The sequence below is a fragment of the Trichomycterus rosablanca genome, chromosome 2 (assembly GCF_030014385.1).
Source record: "Trichomycterus rosablanca isolate fTriRos1 chromosome 2, fTriRos1.hap1, whole genome shotgun sequence".
In the NCBI taxonomy this organism is placed as follows: Eukaryota; Metazoa; Chordata; class Actinopteri; order Siluriformes; family Trichomycteridae; genus Trichomycterus; species Trichomycterus rosablanca.
The window spans coordinates 4,586,141-4,601,716 of NC_085989.1; the positions used below are offsets into that span (position 1 = coordinate 4,586,141).

Genomic DNA, 15,576 nt, shown 5'->3' on the forward strand with positions numbered 1-15,576 from the left:
CAGCGGCAGCGGATACCGATCCTTGATCGTTAAGGCATTTAGACCGCGGTAGTCGACACAGGGGCGCAGGGTGCCGTCCTTCTTGCTTACAAAAAAGAACCCTGCCCCAGCTGGGGAGGACGAAGGACGGATGAACCCCTGTTTGAGGGCCTCACGCACGTACTCCTCCATAGCGACCTTCTCTGGACCGGAGAGCGAGAAAAGGCGCCCTCTAGGGGGAGTTGTGCCAGACAACAAGTTGATGGCGCAGTCGAACGGTCTGTGGGGGGGCAAGTCCTGCGCCCGGGACTTGCTAAAAACCTCCCGTAAATCGTGGTACACAGGAGGAACTGTGGTCAGATCCGGGGTCTCCATTCTGAGTACTGGCGGAGCGGACTTCGTACCAGCCTGAAGCAAGCACGAATCCTGGCACCGTGTTCCCCAGATGAAGATCGACCCGGTGACCCAGTCGATCTGGGGGTTGTGTCTTTGTAACCACGAGTGACCCAAGACCACCTGGAGATGAGGAACGTGAGTCACTAAGAAGGTGATCCGTTCCTCGTGGTCATCTAGACGCAACGTTAACGATTGCGTCCGATGGGTAACCGGGCTACCCGCTACGGCTCGACCATCCACAGCATGGACCGAGACCGGCCTGGTTAGCGGTTGGACCTCTATCCCCAGCCTGTGTACCAGATTGACATCTATAAAACTCTCCACCGCCCCCGAATCTACACAAACCCTAAGGCTTGTGCGCCCCGAACCCCAAGACAACCGTGCCGCTAGGAAGAGGCCCTGAGTAGGGATGTTAATTGTGCCCTCTCTCGTCTCCCTGGCACGAGAGCGGCTTAGTTGTTTAACGGACGCCTGGTTCGGGAAGTCGAGCCCGATGCCGAGCGGGCATCGGGTCTTGACGACCCGAGCTGCATGGGTTCGGACTCCGGTTCGGGTGGAGAGGCAGTGGGAGTGGCTTGCGCGCGAATAAACGGAGGACAGGTATTCCGTTCGCGCGCACGCTGGCGAAGACGAGTGTCGATGGAAATCGCCAGCGTATAAAAAGCCCTAAGTGTAGTGGGTGGGTCCCTAGTGGCTAGCTCGTCCTTAATCTTACCTGAGAGGCCACGATGAAAAATGGCGGTAAGAGCCCCCTCGTCCCAACCGCACTCTGCGGCTAGCGTTCGAAACTCCACAACAAAATCAGCTACCGATCGATTGCCCTGGTTGAGGTCAAGCAGGCATGGGCCTGCCTCACGGCCCCCTGAAGGGTGAAAGAAGGTCTCCTTGAGAGCCTCCTTGAACGCCCTTTCGGAGGAGCACTCGGGTGCGTTTTGCTCCCAGAGAGCAGTAGCCCATTCTAACGCTCTGCCGGAAAGCAAGGAGACAATGTAAGCGACTTTAGAACGCTCAGTGGGGTAACGAGAGGGTTGGAGTTCAAACGCTAAAGCACACTGAAGAAGAAAGCCGCGACACCTCCTCGCGTCCCCCGAATATCTTTCGGGGGGAGGGATAGGGGTGTCACGGACTCCAGACTCCCCAGAGTGGGCAGCGGGATTAGGGGTGGGCTCAGAGGTGGACGGGTGTCGGGTAAGGGCGGCTACCCGTTGAGCCAGCTCATTGAGGGCCACCTCATGCCTGCCCAACGCCACTCCTTGGTGGCGTAGTGCGTCCGCGATCGGTTGTGGCTCTGCTGAGTCCATACTGGTCGCACCTTTCTGTCACGTGGGTGAAGAAGGGAGGACTCAAATGCAGGAATAAGATAAAAAGAACTTTTATTTTTGTTTTTTAAATAATAATCATAAGAAATGATAATAATAATAATAATAATAAGAAAAATAAAACAGAGAAATAATAAAGCAAACCAAAAAACCGATCGGAACCTCCGACGGAAGGCTGCGGGTGCAGCGAACAAAAAGCACAACAGGACGGACGCGAACCCCGGTCTCCGTAGTGAGAGCCGGGAGCGTTAACACCGCGCTAACGCGGCACTGAAAAACGAAAGCGCGTTAGCGCCGAAGACGCTGCTGTAAGCCGAGGCGAGAGGGAAGGGCTCCGCTTAACGCCAACCCCGGAACAGCGGCAGACATTCGGGGAAAACTATTCGGAGTGCGACGAGCTCACGGTCGCGGGGCAGAGGCACTCCGACCTGAAAGGAGGAAAAAAGACAAGCACAGTTAGGCAAGGTTAACTTGCGAATTCGAACCGGGATCGCTGGCAGACCGACCGAACGCTGTACGGGGTCGCCACCCAACGGTTACCGAATTCGATTACGGCGTTCAATAAGAGTTCTAATAGCGGAGCTATACACCAGCGCCACACAGAGGCACGGCGTGCAACCGCTAATGCTAATGGCTAAAGCGACAAACAAACAGCAGTTCGCGGACTGCCCGGCGTCGCACCACCCAATTTCTAAGAAGTAAAGAAAATCCTCAATACCTCAAACCTTGCGGTTTTTACCTACCCGAATGGCCTTGCGCCACCAGGGCTACCACCTATGGCTAAGAAATAGTGTGGACGAGCTACCACAGGAGACGAAAACAAACAGAAGGTGCGACACCCGCAGCTGTGTGGAGCTGGTTTAAATAGTCAGCCCCACAGGTGCGGGCGATCAGCCCTAATGAGTAACCCACTACTTAGGGCTTTGTTTTCTGAGCTCTGTAAGACCTGTTTCGCTGGGAACCCGGGGCACGTTCACCAGCTACTACAGGCTTCGTTATAGTTATATGTTAAAAACTAAGCTTAATTAATACTACAAAGCAACAGCTCACTGTGTATTATAAGTACATGTGCATGGTCAAAAATAAAAGATTCAGTTAGAAATAAACAGATTCTAACCGTTTCAGTTGAGGAAGGGGTATCCATCGGTATCGGAATCTAAAAATAAAGAAGCCCAGAAAACAAAATAAGCACATACAATTTCTTATTTTTATGAAAAATATATGATATAAATAACACATAATATTTAACACCATCTCTCAATATCTTGTACATCCACTCATTGGATATTATACAGTATTTTGTCCACAAAACACATAGAGAGGTGTTCTTAGTAGGTGTACAATTACTGCCTGTTTCCCATCTGTTGCTGGACACAACTGGTCACCCCTCCAACCTGTCCAGATACTATTAGTGTGATGGACCCTTCTTAGCACAGCAGTGACACTGATGCAGTTGTGTGTCTCACTTCAGGGTCCACAAACGTCCTCAACCCAACAACACTGCTACACCTAACAACTGTATAAGCACCACACACTAACAAGCCACAATATTAATGTCACTGATATGCTGAGAATGGTCCATCACCTATTAAATATCTGCTCAAAGGGGGTCCAGGTAAGCCACAGTCCACGAGTAGCTACAAACCGGACCTCAACCAACATCAACCAGTGAATTTAAATATGAAAGAGGTGTACCTAATAAATCGACAATATTTTGTTTGGACATTAACGTAATTCTGTACTTTTTTTTTATCCAGATTTATCCTGCTTAAATGTATGCATGCTGTTTGTTCACATCTATATCTGTACAATGACACATTTTAGAAGTTCCTAAACACGCTCTGTAGATCCTTTATGAATATTTATTACATGGTTTAGGGATATTGTATTACCAGGAGAGTATGTTTCATATCACACAGCAGTTCAGGCGGTCATACGCTCTCATCTGCCTGCCAGGATTTCGATTAGCTTTAAGTGAAAAAATAAACAGCAATAGACTCTTGTACATCCTGATCTTTTCACAGAAACAACCCCGGTTCAGCAAGCCCACACACTACGAACTACGATATAGCTGCAACTCGTCTCATTAAAAATAACTTTTCAATGTGTTTTTCCAGTTAAACAATTTTATTAATATATTATTTGGGAAAACACACAAGGTAGAAATAATGCACTTGGTTTTGGAATGACGTGTCATAAACAAAAAGCTTATGGTCAGGTATGTTCATGTGGTGTATAGACTTGACAGGCAATGCCATTTGATCCCTGTCTGAACCTGGCAGCGCAGACCTACGGTCGCCTATAAAGCCAATAAATCCAATAAAGCCACTGAGTTCATATTTCTCCTGTAAGTACTGGGTGGGCTGAAATCTGAACCTAACACCCTCCAGTGAGATTTGGGTGGTCTGTAACATAAGTATACACTGAAGCTTCTTCAAAGACACAAATATGCCAATTACACGCTGCTTCATGTGATATCTTGTAGCTGACACGTTCTGTAATTTGCACTTAAGAGTCGGTTGCAATTGCAGAACCACTTAAAATCATCGTAATTATAATTCATTATGATTTTTCATGCATTGCTATTCAACCTTTATTTTATTTTAATTTAAAATTGGGTTTTTAGCAGTAAATGGAACATATTTTTACTGTTTAGGAACTGTCACTTGACATAGAAATTTAATTACGGTGTTTAATGTAGCATTTAGACCTTTTAATAGCTTGAATGAATTAGTAAATGAATAAATTTACTAAGCTGATTTATATTCGGAGGTTGATATAGTTTGGTTGGGTCATTATCTGGCAGTAGTGGCAAAATCTGAGCTGCTGCTTTGAATAATTAATAAATACTATTATAAATTTAATTACATATTTGCCTTTTTGCTCTGGAGTTTTCAGTACTGTAAAATAAGCATAATGCAGTGAAATGGAAACGAAGTATTTTTGATGCAGTTATGATTATTATTAAGGTTATTATTTTATGTGTTCCAAGAGAACAGCATTACACATTAAAAAAAAAAAATGCAAAAATGCATTTTGTCACAAATATTTGGGTAACAGGTGTTACAGTGGTACCTTGTAACTCAACATCCCCTAAACTCAAAATCTTTGAAACTCAATGCCCTTCGTCGAGAAATGTGTACCCTTAAACTCAACGTTTCCCTTAAACTCAACGTGTTCAGTTTGTTTTTAAAAAAATAATTTGTTTTATTTCAGCGTTTTTAGAAGTGGAGCAGGACTGATGGTGGAATTCTTAAACATCACCCAGTTTCACGTCCAGAAAGCCTGGAGATGCTAGAATAACACGGGCCACTAGCCAGCACAGAAAAGAAAGCCAATACAAAAGTGCTGCTCTGAGAGATCTAATGTGCCGTACTTTACCGTAATCGTCGTCTTTCCTGCAACTCAACACAATGCAAGCATTTAGTAATCCAAAACGGCCCACCAGACGAATTAACATCAAGAGGTCGACTCGAGCACCGGTCTCCATAATGAAGACACGCAATTGAGACCGCTCAAGTACGGCTGAGTTAAAATGCCTATGAGTGTTTACTTAATTCTTTTTGTACCCATTAAACAATATGGTACGCTGTTATTGTTCTCAGTGATGCTGTTCGGCTGAGATTTGTCACTCCCCATCATTAATTTCACTAATAGCTGCTGTAAAGCTCATCCTGCTCCAGTTCCAAAACAGCCCTGAGTTCCAGTATTTTAACAAAGCCTCGTCGACTTCCCCCATGGTACTGTCTTAGACTTTTTAGAGGACTTATATTTGCCAACTTTGGAAATGTTTAGATCCAGAGAATTTACATTTTTCATTTTTAATAAGCTTAAGTGAAGTTTATTAGATGAGCACTTAAAGACTCGAGGGTTTGTGCCAAGAATTGCCCCAGGCTCTGCAGTAAAGTAAAGCAGTGAAATCAAGAAGGTGTATAAACATAAGCAGAGTGACCTCTGTGTGATCTTGTCAGCTATAACAACAGTTACTTTACTGAGAAGGCTTCTCACAAGACTTCATGACTAAATCATGTCAGAGGGAATTTGTGCCCATTCAGTTAAAAGAGCATTTGTATGGCTGGGCACTGATGTTGGTCAAGAAAGCCTCAATTGATCTTCCAGATTATTCCAGAGCTGTTCAGTAAGGCTGAGGTCAGGGCTCTGTGCAGGTTACTGGAGGTTACTTTAAACCCAGTTTTTTCATTACTTCATGGCACAGTCATGTTGGAACAGGAATGGGCCTGATTGTGGTTAATACACAACTAAATTAAATAGTGTGTCCCAATACTTTTGTCCATATAGGGCATATACTGTATATGCAATGCTCAATAGATTGTAATGTTCTGGTCCAAATTCATACAGCCAAATATACCGTTCATGGAAAACTGTATTCATTTAGCTTCTTTATTCAGTTTAAGCCAAACGTACTTTTTATCCTTTTTATTACCTATGGACAGTAGTAGCCTAGTGGATGGAGCTTTGGGCTATCAACTGAAAGGTTGAAAGTTCAAATCCAGCCACTGTTGGTCCCTTGAGCGAAGGCCTTAGCCCTCTCGGCTCCAAGGATGCTGTACATTGGCTGACCCTGTGCTCTGACCCCAGCTTCCAAACAAGCTGGGATAAGTTTTTTAAGGTCCTAAATAAATTTTGCACAATATGATGGAGATATTTGGACCCTCTTCCCTTTACAAAATATATATCTAGGTTAATTAAGTAGCAGTGGTGTATAGCTAGTTTGGGGTTCCTGCTACAGGACTAAATATATAACATCTATTTTCATATAAACCTACTCAAGTGTTCATTTGGGTTATTCTTTGGGTTGCATTGGTTATTTAAGCACCATTTAGGATCAGACTGCAAGTCCCTACTGCTAAAACATTACCATCTCATGACAATACCACCACCACAATGAGGATTGTGCTAAACGTCTGTCATGCTTTTGGTGTTACACCTGTGATTACATGTTACATGTGATTCATGAAGAACTCCTTCAGTCGCACCTATTAACTTCTGTTACTGAGTGACAGTCGATGTTGGTGTACATATTCTAAAAAGTGTCCTTCTCATTGGTTAAGAGTGAGAGAAATGGCCTGGCCTAGGCAGTGCTGCATTCATTTGATACTTTCTCAACTTCATTATGATTGACTGAACGGATCGCTAAGGTTTGTTTATATCTGAAACGTGTGTCACTCGTATAAAATCTTATAACATTTTGAATCCTTTGTCGAGGCGCTGATTGAATCTCATTTACTTGTTTTGATAGCTAATTAGACGAACAGCTTGCTAACATACTAGCTAATACCTAATTAGCAGGCTGGTACGACGGCTTATAATTGAATTAAAATGACAGAATAGTGCTAAAGAACTCGCTCTATCTAGATTGTGTCTGCTGCCTAGGGCAAGTTCATTCTGATTAAAAAACTAAGTGAGGAAGTTAACAAAGACAGGATAAAAAACGGCTCTGGAACACATGGCATCGCCGACCAACCAAATTCTTTAGGATTCAAGTAAACCAATCACAAAGCACTCCATTAGCTTCTTCCACTATCTGGTTACTCACTGCTTGGCCGGGTGAACCCGGTTTCCCTGGTAAGCCATCTTTGCCAGGCTGACCCTGAAAAAAGGAACTGAGGTTGAATTTAGCCTTCAGCCACGCCCCGGACACCTTCGTCAGCAGGGCTCGGAAAAGTAGCCAAAAGCTCCTCAACCTGGTGTGTGTGTTTAGGCATGTGGTCTAGATTTATTTATAATTTCTCGGTTCTAGTTTAAGTTTAAGGCTTGGAAAATCAACACAACACCAGGTTAAAGACCAAGCGTCGCTCACAGTGAAGCTGCTGCATTAACAGTTAAGTCTAGTTAAAATAATTAGGTGATTTAAAACTGGAATTTATCTAATTTAAATATACGAATACATTTTATGGTTAACTTATTTACTTATTTAACTTATTTATTCCAAAACTTCACCGTGAGCTCTGCATGGTTTTTAAAGGAGATAACAGAATAACGCTAGCTAGCTATACACAATTCATTTTAGAATTTTTACCTCATTAAGTTTACACATAAATATTAATTTAAACATCTACATTACATTAAAAATACATTAACACTTTAACATTTACTTTTATTTTTACTTTACATTATTTAAAATGATTACATCAAGCATTCCCAAGCACCCTTCCAAGTGTTAGTGCAATTTAAACATAAGCAGAGCAGCTTTAACACGTTTTTAGTGTATTTTAGCGGCATTAATAAAAGCAATATTGCATATAAATATTAATATATTAATAAGCTATTTAAAACTGGTTTCGATGGTATATGAGTCTTTACTTCTAAACATACTACATTTACATTTTATTTATTTCTAATATTTAATACAATAGTTTAAATGTAGCGGTGTGTCGTTTATCAGCTTTAGCCAAAGCCCACAGTCTCCCATGCAGGCCACCGTCCCACAAATAAAAGCCCCGTACACAGGATTCAGACACGACGACACAGACACAGCAGAGGACACAATGGATGCTTCCATCCCGAATACCAACATTTTGCAAGGGAGCTTCATAGCCGGGCTGCTTAGCACTTACCTTTGGGCCTTGAGGCCCTGTGAAACCCAGGGGCCCTGGTGGGCCAGGTGGGCCTGGAGGTCCTGGAGGCCCCTGATGAAGCAAATTCAGTACGTCAGATATCGAGGCATGAAATTAACAAAATACATTTACAAAATTTTAAAAAGTTAACTGCAAATATTTTCTTCTTCTCAGCCCATGGTACCAGTTACCCCTGTCACTTGAATGATCTTCAACCTATAACCCACCAACACTGACCTTCAGCCTAGAATCCAGACCATCTCTGAGTCTCAGACTACAATCTTTAAACCCACGTTTTGCTCATCCTACAATCAACGGCCTAATACATCAGCCTATAATACTGACCATTCCTATTTCCAATAGACAACACGTCTAGCCATCTCAGTTACTCAGTATGTGTTTCTGGCCACCCCAGACCTTCAGTCTATGGTCACCAACACCCCAATACCTAAGCCCAAAATCAAAACCACCACAGGACCTCAATGCATAATCCTGGCAATCTCTTTGTCTTTATTTACAGTCCCTATTACCACAATGCACCAGGCTATAATACTGACAATCCATTTCCCCTTGGCAGTGGTTCTAGCCTTAGTCTTCAATCCTGATAACGGCAAAACCTAGTCTTTATCACCCTAGTAGCTCTCAGTACAAAGCTCCAACCACCAAGGTCCACAATCCACCTAAATCTGGGGTATCACTTTGGCCCAGTCAGCAATTCTTACCACCAAAGTCTCTTAGCCAAACGCAATACTTTTACGTCCCACGCCAAAACCTCAGCCTAAAGTCCCAATTCCCATGGACCCTTAGCTTACACTCCTGGCTGACATCCTAAATACTCAACATACAATCCTGACAATCCAAGGCCTGCACTTTACTGTTCCAAACACACTAGTCCCACAGCCTACGGTCTCAACAACTTCAGTCTCTTGGCCTACAACTCAAACTACCTCAAGTCTCTCAACCAAAACTCCTGAGAACGTATTTTGCCTCAGATCCCTCAATGTTCCAATTCCCTCAATCTGGAAGCCTACTATCTGGAAGCCAAGTTGCTCAGTTTACTCTCCCAACTACCCTATTCTTTTACCCTACAATACCAGCCACCCTAGTCCCATCGTTGCAGACAGAACTAGGGTCACAACCACCTACAATCCCAACATTACAACCCTTTTTTGCCAAGATCATTCCTATCATATTATATATATATATATATATATATATATATATATATATATATATATATATATATATATATATATATATATATATATTACTAAAGAACTAAGTGCAAAGATGTAGAAGGGAAGCATAGGCAGTCAGACCTGAAGACCAGTGTTAACACCCGGGACACCCTGCAAGAAAACAATGGAAAAATATTGATCCCGAAGCGCATACACACACCAGCTTATATTACGTCAGGGAAAACCCTGGTATCATTATGCATTTAAAGAGACAGCACAGGTATGCGCATGCATCTGCATTTAAGAATCCATAACTAAATACATGGACTTTAACACTACAGTACTTACAGGTCGCCCGTTTTGTTGTGAACTGGAGCAGCCACAGTCTCCTGGATCACCCTGAAATACAAAAACACACAGTGCAGTTTTTCTTTGTTTGGTGACATACAAAAGAGGAAAAATGGAAATAAAATTAGACAGCAATTATTTAAAAATCAAAGACCTGTCTGTATGCATTAAATCGGTGCAAAGACATTTAATGTTTTATCTAATTAATGTTTTATGTACATACACACACACGCATATTAAAATTAAAGGCAGCAACATGTTCTGAGAAGGAGATGGGCATGTTTCCACTGTGTTACATCTCTGTTTAAAACATTCCCTTACAGTTTAGGAACTAAAACCCTAAATGTTATTGTGAAAGTGAAGTGAAGGTAAACCTGCCATACCACAGCACATTCTTAGATAAGCTTAAAGCTAGTAAAGATGCAGGTGTTTTTGGATGTCGCCGATATACGAGTTCTTACCCGGCACTTGTAGATAAAGTGATAAACACTTTTTTATTGACTTCATTTTTTTACTATTCCAAAAATGTAGGTTTTTAATGCAAAGCAGTTTTAGAAAGATTAAATATTACAGGCATTTGTTGTCCATTTCTGGCCAAGCATTTTACGACCATAAATTTCATATAAAAGAGTCTTTAAATCATTTAATAATGTTATACACTGTAAATGCTCAAATCTTAAAATCAAATTAAGAATTAGTGTATATAGAGAGAAATCAATAAAGCCACTAAGGTCAAACAATTTTCAACAAAGATATTTTCATTGTGTTGTTTTTAATTTAACACTCGCATGGCCACCTGATGTGTAGATTAAACATAATTAAAGCATCATGGGAAATTTTACGGCAGATCAGATTTTTTACTTTTCAGTTATAAGCATTCAAAGAGAGATTAAAGCTGTTCAGAGGATAACTGGTGGCCCAGTTCATTATGATAACACACTACCCTCAACCCTAGATTAATGGTCAGCCTAAAAAAATCCCTACTGGTATGGAAAACACAAAACATCAGCTTTCAGGTGTACTTTCTGGGTATAAATCCAAAGCACTTCTGATGGAGAATAACCCTGGATTTAGTCGAGAGTTCAATCAGGGCTTGAGATTTGTACTTTAACACATTTTAATACACTTCTTAACACGGGGCAATTCAAGTCTTTCATGACCATTTCAGACACTAGTTAGACACCAGGCACCATCTGAGATCGACTGAGATGTACCTCAAAGCATGAAGCCTTTTAGCACCAGACCTCTCAGTCAGATTATGACTGACAACTAATTAAAAGCATCGTTCCTGCCCTTAAGTGCCCTTTTAACTTTTTATGCACAGTCAAACTCTTTTGTCATTCTCTGTCACTCTGTGCATGTCCATTGGGAAGAGACATCACAGCCCACCCATACAATCCCCTCAAGATACGTCCTCCATCTCATCTGCACCCTCCAACCCACAAACAGCACAAAAAACACACTGCAGAAAAACACACATGAGCTACTTTTGTTTTGGAGGTCCTCTAAATCCCCTCCTCAGCCCAGTGAGCCGAAGTCTTACCTTGTCACCCCTAGGTCCAGCGGCTCCCTGAAAGACAGAACACACACACACACACACACACACACACAAACACACACACAGCACTCGGTTAGGGTCTGTTATTGGGTTGAAGGCTGGTGGGCGAGTGAGTTGGGTGCAGATCAGGGAGGAAAGGGGACAGCTGATGAGATGAAAGCAGACAGCGTGATGTTGTTATGGATCCAGGCATCGTTTGACACAATCCTCCCTGCATCTCCTTCCATTCCTGGTAATTAACATCGGGCGCCATGAAAGCGAACGGCGTCGCCTTTGTTTCTTTAATGAAAAGCGCTTTGCCGAGACAATAAATTCTCGCTTCCTGGGTCTCTGCAGCTGACAAGATCACATCCGATGCCAGGAGCATGCTGCATATTGTGATTCAGTGTGGAGTTACAGCGGTGTCGAAAAATTCAAGAGCTGGTTAAAATTCATCAGCTTTTAGAAGGTGTCAGATTTAAACGTTCCGCTCTTTTGGGTTTGGGTATCTGATATTTTTGTCATTGTGTCCTCTTATCTGGTCAAGTCATTCCAAATTGTACTGCATTTTAATTAACCAGTAGCCAAGAAGTTACTGTTTATAGCAAGCCTTTAAGACACTGGGTTAAAAATAAATTAAATTATTATTTATGCCTTCTATTTTGACATCTCTGTATAAAGCATTTCAATAAACTGTGCATGAAGTGTTTACTACATAAGGTAGTGTTAACATAAACACAAAGGCATGTAACTAAATAAAGATTTATTATACATATAAATATAGGCGGCACAGTGGTTCGGTGGGTAGCACTGTCGCCTCACAGCAAGAAGGTCCTGGGTATAATCCCCAGGTGGGGCGGTCCGAGGTCCTTTCTGTGTGGAGTTTGCATGTTCTCCCTGTGTCTGTGTGGGAGCTCCTCCGGGTGCTCCGGTTTCCTCCCACAGTACAAAGACGTGCAAGGGAGGTGAATTGGAGATACAAAATTGTCCATGATTGTGTTTGACATTGAACTGATGAATCTTGTGTAATCAGTAACTACCTGTCCTGTCATGAATGTAACCAAAGTGTAAAACATGTTGTTAAAATCCTAATAAACAAACAAACAAATGATCATTTTGGCTCTCCACACTACTTTCTGGCTACTGTAATTGTTTGTAATTACACTCTATTCATTTCTACAACTGGCATTTTCTGATCTTTGTTCTTACCTCCTCAGAGGCTTCATGTAATGTTTACGGTCAGAAAACGGGATGCTTACAGTAAACTACAACTTTTCTGGGTGTTTGGGGTTTTAGTACATAAAGGCGTCCATTATAATTCAGTGAAAGTTTTTACCCACATGAGGGCTGCAGTGGGTTAGGGTTACCGAGACTATCCTGGTGTCAATAGGTACGGACTGGAACAAAAGTCTGAAGAAAAATGTCAGTGAAAATGAAATAAAGTCGGAAATGAAGAGTAGCAGAATGAAAAAAAAATATAAAGAACAATAGCAGTAAGAGCAGAATAGTTTTACTCACCGGTATCCCATCCATCCCCGGTGCTCCATGAGGACCAGGATAACCATCTCTACCCTAAAACATGGATACTATCAGTCATGTTTACATAATTTCTATAACAATTATCAGCTAGCTATTACAGTTTAGGCATTTCTCACAATACTGCATCATGCATTAAATCAAGGGTGTGGCCTTTTTTCTTTCCATTTTATGTTTGCATTGACCCAGCCTAGACATACTCAACTCCTGTGCACTCTGGCGACCTCTGCTTGTTTGCACGACACCCACAATGGCTGAGGAGAGCCTCAGACTAGCAAGCATCTCAGACATGTATGATGCCGGCGGCATCTTTATACCAAACAGAGGCGGATTTATACACGACAGTTGGAGTCAGACACAGCCAGTTGTGCCTGTCCAGTCTCTGCAGTGCCACAGTCCTGGTCAAGGGTGTTTCTTTGTTTGTATTTCATCCATAGGGGCGGTGTTACCTGACTGGTGTGTCTTCCCTCATTTACGCCACATATACAGCTTAGAACTTGAGCTAAAATAATCACCTCAGGTAATGGAGTGCAGGTTTTAAATCCAAGATCTTTAACACCAATTTATGGGAATCTATTTTTTGGATTTTGGGTGTCCAACAAGTTTGTGCTCATGTGTCTACATGGTTTTGGTCATGTCTGCTTTTCTTGCTGCCTACTGCTTACCTGGGCAGCTGACTAAGTAGAGGGGATTCTAATAAGACATTAAACTCATAAGGCAGATTATTTAGACGCAGTTTTGTTTACTAAGCTAACACATTTAGCCTCAGGCCATTCGAACCAATGGGCTGAGGTGGCACAACCTGCTACCATGCCAGCTAACATCTTCCTCTGTATACCGAAAACGGTTAAAGTGTCCCTGACAAGACTGAATTTGCAAATAAACGACACTTGTATAATTACATCTTTACACAAATTAAAAATCAATGAGAATTTATTTCCGTTTGAAAAGAACTCTGTTAGTTGCTCCACATTTGTCAACCATGTTTGTCATGTTTGGCAAAAGTTGTGCCGCACTGAATGCTGGGATTGCCTTCAGTGCTGAGCAAGCAATGAATGCTTCTTCATTATTCAGTCAGATTATCGCTTCGAATAAAGGTACCTTAGTAGGCAGCATTTTAAAGTATTTAAGAATTTAGACATGCCTTTCTTCTCATGAGCGTAGGATGATGTAAAATGCATCTATTACCCCTATGAAAGATCACTAGATTTTCAGACAGACCCCTTATCTCTCTTTATTCTAAGCTTGCTAAGTTCTTACCGGTGGTCCAGTTACACTAATCCCTATTGGCCCCTGAGGTCCTGTTAGCCCGATCTCTCCTTTAGGGCCCTGCGGAGGTCACAAAATAAAGCAGGATTATTATAGAATGTATCCTAAGGGCATGAATGAACCAAAAATAAATAACTACTTTGCAGCAGTCACGTACACTTTGTCCTGCTGGTCCCATAAGCCCGGGGGGTCCCTGCGGTCCAACAGGACCCTGCGGCAAAGTCGAGATTCATTACACTCAACATAAATAAATAGAATAAAAATGCAAAAGCTCTTGAAGCACAGTGTAGCAAAAGCAGCTTTAATTAGGCAAAAAGTCTGTCACAACAGAGTAAATTCAGGTTATGGAGATGAAAAACTCATGTTAGAGAACATGTTAGGATGTGTTTAACACACTTACAGGCGGTCCAGGAATACCTCTCTGCCCTTGTTGACCCTAAATAGAAAGAGTGAAGGAGTGGATTAGTAATGAGAGGGAGGCTCAGAATAAAAAGACGTGTGTTTATGTAATTGCAGCGTATCCGGATGAGTGTGATGTAGGTGTACCTGCACAGTTCATGTTTAATGCAGAATCTCAGACACAGGTTCAGTGTCTGATGTTAAATTCTGTAAACCGCGCAGGTTTGGAAAAGCATTTCACGTTTAATAAGAGTCAGAAATGAGATTTGCTTTTTATAGCACCTCGTGTGGATTCGTCTAATCAGACTAACCATTTGAATGTCGCTCATGGAAGTGAAAATATATAGAAGTGGCTTCCAAATCGTGAAATATTGATTCCATGTCCAAAAATAGGAATGGTAGCTGATGGATTTGCCTTTAAATTTTGTTCCAAAAAATTAGGGATGCAATTTCATTGGTGCTTTTTAATTCCAAATTAAAATAGTACTTATAAAGAGCACTCGGTTCAGAGCGATCTAATCCAAGTCTTTAGTTTGGGTTTCGCTGGGGTTTCTGGCCTGGCCCTCAACAGACACAAATGGTCATCAGTGAAGGAGGGAAGGACAGACTGGGTATTGCCTACTGAGTCTAAAGATCCTCTGTAAATTTTGCGGCTCTTAGTAAGAACCTGCATAGTGAGAATCTGTCTGTATGTAGACGCCCAACTGGGTGACAGCACCACTGGGGATTCGAACCCTGGATCCCAGCACTAGTGGATTATGAAGGCTTATGAAAGAACTCAAATCCATAGAAGATGTAGACAAGTGGTGCTCGGCTGGCGCTGTGGCAAATTGCGCTAGCCCATATCCTCTTGGATCCAGGGTTCGAATCTCCAGCGATGCTATGGGCCAGTCGAATGTCCATATACAGACATGATTGGCTATATTTGAGGGGGATGAAGGGTCAAAGCCCTGTAATGGATTACTATCCTGTTCGGGGTGTGTTACTGCATTGCACTCAGTGATTCCGGGGAAGCCGGACCCACCACAACCCAGACA

At 42.3% G+C, this 15,576-nt stretch overlaps 1 protein-coding gene across 6 annotated transcripts in view; it reads right to left on the reverse strand.

Annotated features, from left to right (window-relative positions):
* col16a1 (collagen, type XVI, alpha 1) overlaps positions 1-15,576 on the reverse strand; it is a 111,083-nt gene that overhangs the window by 24,312 nt on the left and 71,195 nt on the right. For 3 of the 6 annotated variants that reach the window (XM_063010294.1, XM_063010279.1, XM_063010271.1), the window contains 10 exons: positions 14,541-14,576; positions 14,298-14,351; positions 14,132-14,200; positions 12,854-12,907; positions 11,342-11,368; positions 9,799-9,849; positions 9,592-9,621; positions 8,273-8,344; positions 7,252-7,305; positions 2,812-2,850 (listed from right to left, as the gene is read on the reverse strand). In XM_063010294.1, coding sequence (XP_062866364.1) covers positions 2,812-2,850; positions 7,252-7,305; positions 8,273-8,344; positions 9,592-9,621; positions 9,799-9,849; positions 11,342-11,368; positions 12,854-12,907; positions 14,132-14,200; positions 14,298-14,351; positions 14,541-14,576 — 486 coding nt within the window. The remainder of the gene's footprint in view (positions 1-2,811; positions 2,851-7,251; positions 7,306-8,272; positions 8,345-9,591; positions 9,622-9,798; positions 9,850-11,341; positions 11,369-12,853; positions 12,908-14,131; positions 14,201-14,297; positions 14,352-14,540; positions 14,577-15,576) is intronic. The other 3 variants (XM_063010286.1, XM_063010299.1, XM_063010305.1) reach the window with 3 other exon arrangements.